Consider the following 10,848-nt stretch of genomic DNA (forward strand, 5'->3'; position numbering starts at 1 on the left):
GGGGCTGTGGTTTCATCTCAAGATTCACGTGGGGTTGTTTCAAGCTCAGTCATTTGGTGGCTGGCAGAATGCGGTTCCTCACGGGCTGCTAGACTGAGGGCCTCCACGCCTTGCTGGCCGTGGTGGCCATGCCGTATGGGCCTCTCCAACATGGCTGCCTGCTTCCTGAAAGCCATTGAAAGACAGTGTCTGCTTACAAGAAGGAAGTCTGTCTATGAATCACAGATGTGACATTCCATCACCTTTGCTGTGTTTCCTTCCTAGGGAGCAAGCCACTAGGTCCAGCCCATACTCAAGGAAGTGGGGCAGACGATACAAGGGTGTGAATGCCAGGAGGCAGGATCACTGCGGACCATCTTAGAAGGTGGCCTGCCATGAGAGGCCAGCCTCTGGAACAGCAGCTGCCTCTAGAGAGAATGCCTCACCAGCTCCATTCCCAGGAGGATTCCTGGGTCACCTCATGCCAGGGAAGGGCACAGATGTCTTGGAGTCTTTCATTTCATCTTCACAACACCTTTGGGAGGCTAAGAGGACAAATACTAGCCCCATTTTGCAGAGGACTAGGTTATGTCCAGAGAGGAAAAGACACTTGGCTGGGATACCCCAGCAAGTTGGCATGTTGAAGCGTTTAGGCGAGAACCAGGCCCCGCCTACCATGAGCCTGGAGAGGTGGCGGTAAAGACACTCACAGGCCCTCCTTGGCTCTAGCTGTGGGAGGGATGGTGCTGAATATGTGTGGACACACACACGTGCTCACATACACACTCACACACATTCACACACACACGCACACCCCCCCACACAAAGACGCACTCCCACATACATGCACACACACTACACATCTACCACACACCCACCACACACACCACACACCCCCATACACACCTATACACACACATACACTCACATACACACATTCACACACGCACACCCACCCACATAGGCAGACACATGCACTCTCTCACATACACAGACACTCCACACCCCTATACCCCTCCACACACACCACACACACACCACACCCCTATACTCCCCGATACACACCACACGCACACCTACCCGCACAGGCAGACACATGCACTCTCTCTCTGTCTCTCACACACACACACACCCCTGGACCAGGGCTGGGGGCTGCTGGATTTTGTTCTCACAGATGGTCAGTTTTCCAAGGCTGGGAGGGCCCTACAAAGCCGCCCTAGTGGGGTCTATCACCCCAGGGCCCTTCTCAGTCCGCAGGGATGATACCCGCAGAGGAGGTGAGGGTGGTTCCTTCCTGAGCCAGCCTCCCCGCTGCTGTTGGATTGAGGGCCCCACTTCTTTCCTGGCTGTTACAGGGGCGGTGGAGGCGGCATTTTTGAGGCAGCCTGGGCAAAGGTAGTGTTGGCAGTTCCTCACGTGGCAGCAGGGTGGAGGAGGCTCTCCTGCGGGCTGGAGCACTCCCGTAAACAGGCTGGCGAGCACGGGGCTGGGAGCCAGAACTGCTGCATCCACATCCCAGCTCTGCCATCACCTCACAGTGTGTCCTTAGGCTGGTCCCTTCCCCTTTCTGGGTCTTGGTTTCCCCATTTGCATTCCCAGGGTGGCTGCTGGCTTCATACCTTGTGGTGCCATATATGGAGACGTGACTGTTGGGGAATGGGTGTGGCAGGGCCAGGCCAGCAGAAAGGAACTCCCAGTGAGGTCTCTTTCTCTTTCACTGGTCTCCTGGGGTCAGGACACACAGTTTCCCAGGTGAGAGCATCTGTAGCCCTTAGCCCTCCACACTTGGTCTTGTTACACTCAAATCCAGGTGGAAGGCCCTGTCCCCTGCTGTTTCCAGGTAGAGTCTCAATTAGGAGGCAGAGGGGACCCCTGGAGCAGGTTCAAAGCCTGGAGGCCAGTGAGTAGAAGTCGTAGCCTAGGGCTGAGAGTACCCCAGTCAATTACATCCTTTTATGGTTGGGGAAACTAAGGCACTGAGAAGCGTCTGCTTCCTTTCTCAGCTGAGTGTTTCTGATATACTTTCTGAGTAGAAATGTCTGTGCCCAGCAGAGGCTGCATCCGACTGGCATGGGGCCTCGGGCTGCACCCCAGCTCTTTGCCTGTCAGTCAGAGGCTGTCTCTTCCAGGCAGCTGCTCTCCCCCGAGCCAGAAGCTGTTTCCCATCTGTGAGGCATCTTCTTGGCAGGGGCCAGGGCTCCGGGGAGCAGTGGGCAGTGGGCAGGGCTCCCTCAGGCACCTGGTTCCAAGCTGGTACTCCACCCAAATGCAGAATTCAATGCTTTGACCTGCCTTTGTGCCCTGAGGATGTTTTCATGCTATTCTTTGATCCTCAGAGTGCTTATCAGATCACTGCTAAAATATGCCTTCTATACGAGCATAAGATCTCATTAGTATTATTGAGATGGTATTCTAAAAAAAAAACTAGGAAAAAATTAAAATTGTTTGAAATAATTAACACAAAGTAAAACTGGCAACAACTAAGACTGCACCTGGTAAAGTATGTTATTGACTAAAAATTGACAGAAGAATCAAATCTTCCTGACAAAGTTTAGATCTGCAGAATTTGGCTCAGGAAACATTTTCTGGTATAAATAATTGCCAGAAAAGAAATCCCAACAACGGCAAAAACTCTAATTTGTGAGATCTATTGTGAGCCAAAAGCTGATCATAAGCCAATAGTCACCTTTAACAATTTAAAAATAATTGATCCTGATGAAAATAATCTCCACAAAATAAAAAAAAATGGGGAAAGGTGAAGAAATGGTTTAACATGAATGAATAGAAAAGTGATCAAGGAATTAAACTGACTTAATGAAACTCATTAAGAGTTACTTTCTTGATGAAAAATCCTCAGTGTTGGTATAATTTTTATCAAAATGTAGATGTTAAGGGCTAGCGCCTACTAGTAGATGCTTAGTAAATATTTGTTGAGCGGATAATGAATGAATGAGTTTACAGGTGAAGGAGGTCAGGAGAGGATCAGAGAGAATCATAAGGATTCCTTTGTCTCAGAGAGAGGACAAGGAACCCCAAGTTCAAGACTGCAGAGGCCACTGTGACTGGAGCTTGGGGCATCATCAGTGAGGCTGCAGAGTGGTCAGGGTTGGCAGCGCTACATTGTGCAGAGCCTTGCAGGCTGTGGGTAGGAGTTCCGGTTTCGCTACATCCTTGGGGCACATGTGCAGGTTTGTTACATGTTACATGGGTATATTGCATGATGCTGAGGTTCGGGGTATGACAGATCCTGTCACCCATCAGTGTCCGTTGTTCCCATCTTTATGTCCATGTGTACAACAGGACACCTTTGAATGGCTTTAGGTAGAAGCAAGACTCATGCTCAAATTTACATTTTATTAAGACCATTTGGTTTACTCTGTGGAGAGCAAATGGGAGGGGATAAAACTAGAGGCAGAGAAAGCAGCATATGATGGGGAGGGAGGGGTTCTTTTTCAGCTTTACAGATGGACCTCTCCTCATCCCTCTGGCTTCAGACGGCCCCACACTCCTGTCTGCCTCCCTTCAGTTTCCTCCAGAGCTCGCAGTCTGGGTCTGTGCAGGGTGAGGCAGGTGGGGGTCTGGGTTGGTCAGAGGAGGCAGTTGAGGTCTAGGAGAGAAACTGTGCTGAAGCTGTGGCCTTGGGAATGGGAGCTCATCTGAGGTCTCCTGGTGGTTAAGATCCTGGCTGGAGCTGCTCAGCTCCCCGTAGCAGGGCTTGAACTTGTGGCCAGAGCTGGAGTTGAGCTCCAGGGAAGGTAGACCAGAGCCCCTGGCTGCAAGCCTGTCCTTGCCCAGCTTTGTCCCTGAGGCCTTTGCTTGCCCAGCCCAGCTTTGGCCTGAAGGCTTCCCTGACCCTTCACTTCCCCCTCTGCTGCTGTCATGACTGGACCACGATCCTGGCTTTCTAGGCTCTGAGGGAGGGAGCCAAAGACCGTGGGCCTGAGGCAGGTAGGAGGACCCCAGGACTGGGAGGCAGCAAGTCTAGACCTCTCCAGCCACCCGTGGCTGTCCCTGACTCCTCTGGCCTCCTCTGATCTGTCTGTAAAGTGTTTCTTGGCCCTCCCACTCTGGGCCAATGTTCTTTCTCCCAACTGGCTTTCATGAAAGCTGCTGATTCTGGGAAAGAGACGTGGCTCACGGTCTCCCTACCCTTACCTGTTTCTACTCCAGTCCACCCCCAATTATATTCAACTAAGATCAGTCCAGAGAAGAGCAGAACTTGTCTGAGGCTGCAGAGCACCTCCGTGTAGTCTGGGAACTATGCCTAAGGTCTTGCCTCTGCAATGAGCTGTCCCTCAGAGGAGAGGTCTGTATAGTGGTCTGTCTGTAGACTCAGGTGTCTATGTGGTGCATGGGCACCACTCCTGCCTGGCTGCCCAGGGCCTGGAGACCCACCAGCCCACTCCATGCTGTCTCAAGGGCACACACTCTTCTCCATGTGGTCCGTACTACCAGGAATCCTGCCCTCCCTTCCATGGTAAAGGCTTTGGACTTGCTCTCCCAAGGAGAGAGAACCCCCAAGAGCACCAGCTCAGACACATGCAGATGTGAAATCTTTAGAATTCTTTGAAATTGACAGCAGCGGCGTGAGGGCCTGACCACTTGCTGCAGGGGTAGCTGTCTTTTGACTTGGGAGGTAACAAGCATGGGCTGTGGTCCTCTGACTGTGAGATCACGGGCAAGTCTTGCTCTACCACCCACTGCTGTGTGTTATTGGGCAAACCACTTAACTTTTCTGAGCCCTGGTCACATGAGTTAAGACCCAGAACATCCTCCCTGTCCCCTGCACAGAACTCAAATGAGAGAAAATGTTTTCATGTGTTTTGCCAGCCAGGCAGCACTGTGCCCACCTGAGGAGGTGTTGGTGAGAATGCAGTGGCTGCATAAAGGGAAGAGTACTTGCAACATGCACTCCTGCCACCCCTTACCTTGAGAGATCTTCTCAGCCCTGGGCCTCATAGAACTTTGGGAGAGAAATTTAGAGAAGTTCAAGGGTAGTTTCCCTAAGGGGCAGCTTCCCAAGACAGCATTTCATGTTGAATCCGTGTAGACTCAGGGAACTGAACTAATGACTAGAAAATGAGCATGTGTCCACTTGCTTCAAGGCCCAGATAGTCCTTTCAAGTGACCAGAGTTGTCCTGTCCCCTCCATAGGGCTCTCTCCACTGTGGGGGGATTGGAGGCTGGTTGCCTCTGCAGAGATGAGGCCTGAGCCGCTGTGACTACTCTCGGTCTATCCCCGCTCATTCCCAACTCTGGGGCAGGCAAATGCCCCTGCCTCAGTGCGGCCCCAGCTCCCCTTGCTGGCCAGGATGCTTCATCTTTTTGGGTCATCCTCTCAGATTAGCTACAAAGGGTGCTGTCCCTAGTCTGGGCATGGTGCTCTCCCCCTCCAAAGGCAGCCTCGTTGCTTTCCTTCCTAGCCTCGTGGCCTGGATCTAAGCTGGCACATCCCTGTGCCAGGTGGGGCTCACAGGCCCTGGGAGAGGGCAGCATCCCTTACCCAACCCTGCCTGGGGGGAGTCCTCACTATGATGCTATTCATTATGTATGTAGCATTATGCACATACTGTTATGTACTCATGGTTTCCAAGGTAGGACAAGCTCAAGGTCCTGAAAGAGGGACCCCTCTGCCATGGGCATGCTCAGTTTGCAGATAGGGCATAGTCCTTGAAGGATGCAGAAATTTCAACAAAGAGAGACCTGGGAAGACAAAATGATAATGCAGTTGTGGAAGCAGATGGGCCAAGGAGAGTGATGGATCCAGTAAGGTTTGAGTTTCCTGGGGAGCAGGGCTGGAAAAGTGGATGGAGTCAGATTTATGGATGTGGGGATCTGGGGAAGGAGGTAAGGGGGTGCTCTTGAGCCCTTTCATCCCTTTCATCCCAGCAGGGGGATGGGGTGACCAGGGCCTGCCCCCTGTGATGCTGGCCATGGGGCCTCCCAGGTCCCCCCACCTGGCAGCTTCTAGCTGCCACAGGTTATTGCCCCCCCATGCTGACCCCAGGACTGAATATTTTATGAACTGGTTTCTCCTGTTCTCAAAGGAATATTTATTTGTTTTTGTTTTGTTTTATAATAGCTTTATTGATTTATCATTTGCATACCACAAAATTAACCTTTTTAAAATATATACTTTAGTGGTTTTTGGTATATTCACAGAGTTGTGCAGTCATCACCATTATCTAATTCAAAAACATTTTTATCACCTCAAAAAGAACCTTCAGCCCATTAGCAGTCACTCCCCATTCCTCCCTCCCTGGCAACCACTAAACTACTTTCTGTCTGTATAGCTTTGCCTATTCTGGACATTTCATATAAACGGAATCATGCAATATGTGGTTATTGTATCTGCCTTCTTTCTTGGCATAATCGCAAGGTTCCTTCATGATGTAGCGTATGTCAGTACTTCATTTCTTTTTGTGGCCAAATCATATTCCATTGTATGTATATACAATGTTTTATTATTCATTTGTCAGTTGATGGACATTTGGGTTGTTTCTGTTTTTTGGCTGTTGTGAGTAATGCTGCTAGGAACGTTCATGTACAAGTTTTTGTTAAGACCTATATTTTCATTTTTCTTGGGGATATACTTAGGAGGGGAGTTGCTGGGTGATATGGTTTCGATGTTTGTCCCCTCCAAATCTCATGTTGAAATGAGATTCCCAGTGTTGCAGGTGGGGACTGGTGGGAGGTGATTGGATCACAGGGATGGCTCCCTCATGAATGGCTTAGCACCATCCACTTGGTGATGAGTGAGTTCTTGCTCAGTTCACTCGAAATCTTGTTGTTTAAAAGAGTGTGGCACCTCCCCCATCTCTCTTGCTCCCAGTCTCGCCATGTGACTTGCTTTTTACCCTTCCTCTTCTGTCATGATTGGAAGCTTCCAGAGGCCTCACCGGGAGCAGATGCTGGAACCATGCTTGTACAACCTACAGAACTGTGAGCCAGTTAAACCTCTTTTCTTTACAAATTACCCAGCCTCAGCTATGTCTTTATAGCAATGCAAGAACAGACTAACACACTGGGTCATATGAAAACTCTGCGTTTGGGGATATTTGTTTTTAAATTCAAATGAATAGTACGAGTGTTTAGGAGAGAAGCCATCCTTGGTTGTCTGAACTTCCGGAAGGGAGGCTGCCCTTAGCCTGGTACTTCCCCAGTGAGATCCTGGGGTTCACTGGCACTTTGGATAAATCTTTTGCCTGCTGGCTTCAGTTTTCTGATCTATGAAGTGGAGTTAGTACTGATCTCTGCTCATCTCAAGACTTCTGTAAATAACTACTACTTGCCTAGCATATCAAGTATAGCAAAGGACTTCTGCTTGCTTTAGGTACTTTCATTCTTCAGCCCTGCGAGTTGAATGTTATTGCTCTAGTTTTGCTGATGAGGAAGCTGAAGCTCAGAGAGGCTAAATGACTTGCCTGAGTTCACAGTGTGGGTCGATGGCAGAGCCTGAACTTGAATCCGGGCTCACCAGAGTCCAAGTCCCTGGCCTGAACCCTTGCCTCAGATGTGTCTCTAAGCAAGGCAGGGCCCAGACATGGCCAGTTGTAGGCTCTGAAGCGGAGCATGCTGTAGGAGGGAAAAGGATGCTACAAAAGTCCATTTTTAGCTGTGTGACTTTAGATAAGTTGTTCCACCTCTCTGAGCCTCAGTTTCCACATCCACAAAATGGAAGCAATAATTACGACTTATAGCACCACAACAAGGACTTGGGAAGATGCTGTACATGAAGTGCCGGGCATGATGCCAGGCACAGAGAAGGTACTTGGTAGAAGGTTATAGGGCACACGAGGAGGGCTGAAGAGGATGCAGGGTACTGTGGAACCATCGGGGAGAAGTGGCTGGCTTCTGGGCTGGTCAGAGCAGGCTTTAAGGAGGAGACCTCGCTTGGGCTGGCCAGGAAGGTGAGCAGAAGGTGGAGAGTCCCCTGGGAAGGCCCAATGTTTTCTGACCTGGTGCTGCTGAAAACCATGAGGGGTTTCCAGGGTTCTCGAGAGATCTCCCATGTTGGGAGTTTATGGACAGGCTCTGCTAGTACCTCCAGCCTTTACCCCCAGGCCAGCCTGCAGATGCCTGAGAGGGGGGCTCACATGACTGCCTCAGTTAGCCCGAGTGGTAATAAAACACTTTAAATTTATTGTGACATTTGGATTTAATTAAAAAGTACACACTTAGGGAAGTAGAACATAATGGGGAGAGAGGCAGGGTGGCTTTTCCCCTCCTTTCTTCCCCAAACTAATTAGCATTGTATTTTAAATTGTTTATGTGCCGCTAATCATCGTAATAAATCATTTATACTGAAAAAGACACATACTCGGCTGTGCCCGCCGTGCGGGTTCCGCTCACAGGGCTCTATCGTGAACAAATTGATCTGGAAGTGAATTTATTAACCACTAGGGAAAAAATCATTAGTGCTTTCTCTAAACATTCCCCAGGTACGCTTTATTGCCGCAGTTTATGCTGTAACTAAGAGGAGCATTACCCAGGCCCATGTTGTAATTTCCTTGCAAAGCCAGCAGCCCACTCCCAAGCTGGGGGCTAGGAGGGGCTGGGGAGTCCCTGCCTCCTCTCCTATACGTGATCTGGTGACCCCAGCCTCCTTTCCCAGTGCTCCTTATTCCAGAAAGGGCTCCCTGTGAAGCCCCTGCAGGCCCGAGGCCTCGGTGGCTGCTTTCTGTTGTCTCTTACCCACAGGGTGGTTCACACTCATTCATGTTTATGTGTCAGGAGTATGGCTTAAAGTTGGGAGCTAGCCAGGGGTTTGGAAAACTCTGGGGCTGGGGCTGAGGGAGTCAGTGATCTCAAATAATCTTGTCATAGACCAGCTTCCCCACCCAGAGATGGGGAACACACGTACTGTGAGCTGATGATAGGCTGGGAGGCACAAATGGGGCTCAACAGGGACCCAGGCAGGAGTGGGGGGCTGCAGCCGAAGCTGCCAGGAACATCCTCTGTGGGCTCATGCCTCCAAAGGCCTTCCTACTGTGGGCCTGGGGCCCTCTCCAGGGTTTGGCTAGAGCAGTCTATTCTGGCTTGGTGAGGCCTACTGCCCTGTGCCTCCTTGTCCACCTCACCTGGGTCCAGGGCCCAGATGGTACTTGTACTCCAGACATGGTCTGATAGATGACAGACAGCATGGCTGTCAGCTCCCTGGCTGCAGACTCTGTGCTCTGGATAATGCAGCCTGCGGCCACACCAGCTTACCCAGCAGCCGGCCCACCCTGCTGACTCTCACACAGGATGACACTTTCCCTTTGCACTTGGGGGCTTCAGACCACTCTCACTTCACAGGGGCTGCACTGCAAGACACTCACAGCAGGCTTTCTCCCACCAGGTTTCCAGAAGAGACATTCACTTCTGAACAAGGATCTTCTGCCTGGGAGCCCATGACTGGTTTAGGATACAGATCCCAAACTGATTCCAAAGCTTGTATTCTAAACAGCTTCATCTACAGATGCTCCCTGAACCTCCTCAGCCATACAGGGGGCTGAAGGGAAATCTGGCTCACGTGGGCCTTGCTTTCAGCGTCTCTCTCTTATCCAGGTCTGCAAAGAAGGGCTGAAGCAACCCCCAGGGCCTCAATAGGAAGCCCCGGGGCAATGCCTCAGGCAGGCATCCCAGAGGCAGTGCTGTCTCAGCCCCAGCCAAAGGGGTTTCCATCCCTGCCGCTCCTGGGGGTGGGACCTGGATTCTCCCTCCTAACCCCCAGCCCTTCCTCCCCTCACCCAGCCCTGTGGCTAGCAGATGGGCTCTGGCGGCTAGGTCCAGCTTGCCGGTCCAGCTTGCCGGGAGGGTCCCCTCTTTGCGCCTGGAGAACACATTTAAAAGTTTGAATTCAAAATTGATTTTGAAGGGCCCTAATCTCCCATCCCCTGGTGCTCATGGTGTGTCTGCAGCTCCTGCCAGACTCTCGTTTTCTGGTTCAGCGCGCTGGTGCTCACGTCCCTGATGCTGTGAAATTGAGACTCGTCTGAGAGTCCATGTCCTCCTCCTCTGTGGAGATTGCAGGCCTCTTGGGAGCCCTGTTTCATTAGATGGGTGATGCAGGCTTTGCGGGTGCCCAAGGAGCAGCTGAGTTGCTGTCAGGGGAACACAGCTTCCAGATGCTCTCCACCGGTCCCCACAGCTGTGCAGCTTCAAGCAGCATCCTGTTAAGGAACCTAGGGGCTGGATCCAGCAGCCCAGGATGGGATGAGGGTTGGTGGAAGCTACAGACTGAGAAAGGCTTGGGCCTGGGGCTTTTCTGTAGCAAACTCCAGGGGCCGCTTCCTCCCACTGGCCCCCAGAGACTCAGACTATGCTGACAGGGAAGAGGAGTCATTTTTGTAAGCCAAAAAGACCCTCAGGTAGGGAGTTGGGGAGGCTAGGTCTGTGCCAGAGGTGACAGCCACAGCTGCTGGAATTACAGAGATACCCACTACTCCCTGAGGGCTGAGATAGGTATTTATGTGTAAAGGGAGGCATGCAGTGGAGGCAGGGGCTAGAGGATGCGTTTTTGCTGCTCTTTTATCTAAAGGATAAAGGGTTTATATTTGCATGAGAGCTGTCGTTCCTCAGCTGGAGCCCTGGGAAGGCTTCTCAAAAGCCTGGATTGTGGCAGCCATGACCCAGGAGCTGCTGTGGTTGAATCTGCTTTGTTTGTTAGGGCCACATAGCTACAGGTACTTAGGGGGTGTGGCACAGGGGCAGCAACAAGCCTGATTAAAGCTCCATCTCTAGGGGCCCTGCCTATCTGAATTGGCCCACTCTGGCCAGCAGATTCTTGCCAGTAATATCTGGATAGATTCCATTCAGTCTCTTCATGCATGAATTGAGCTGATGGCTAAACAATGACAGCTGTGGGGCTCAACACTGGGAAAATAA

The 10,848-nt window shown here is 51.1% G+C and overlaps 1 protein-coding gene across 5 annotated transcripts in view; it reads left to right on the plus strand.

The window, feature by feature from the left end:
* The window catches only part of LMO1 (LIM domain only 1), a 53,611-nt gene that overhangs the window by 25,079 nt on the left and 17,684 nt on the right, over positions 1-10,848 (plus strand). The window contains exons 1-2 of one of the 5 annotated variants that reach the window (XM_063671168.1): positions 1,710-1,731; positions 6,863-6,921. The exons of 3 other annotated variants lie outside the window; for them this stretch is intronic. In XM_063671168.1, coding sequence (XP_063527238.1) covers positions 6,888-6,921 — 34 coding nt within the window. In that variant the 5' untranslated portion in view covers positions 1,710-1,731; positions 6,863-6,887. Of the gene's footprint in view, positions 1-1,709; positions 1,732-6,862; positions 6,922-10,848 lie in introns of those variants that run through there. One more of the 5 variants, XM_054438576.2, reaches the window with a different exon arrangement.

The sequence above is a fragment of the Pongo pygmaeus genome, chromosome 9 (assembly GCF_028885625.2).
Source record: "Pongo pygmaeus isolate AG05252 chromosome 9, NHGRI_mPonPyg2-v2.0_pri, whole genome shotgun sequence".
In the NCBI taxonomy this organism is placed as follows: Eukaryota; Metazoa; Chordata; class Mammalia; order Primates; family Hominidae; genus Pongo; species Pongo pygmaeus.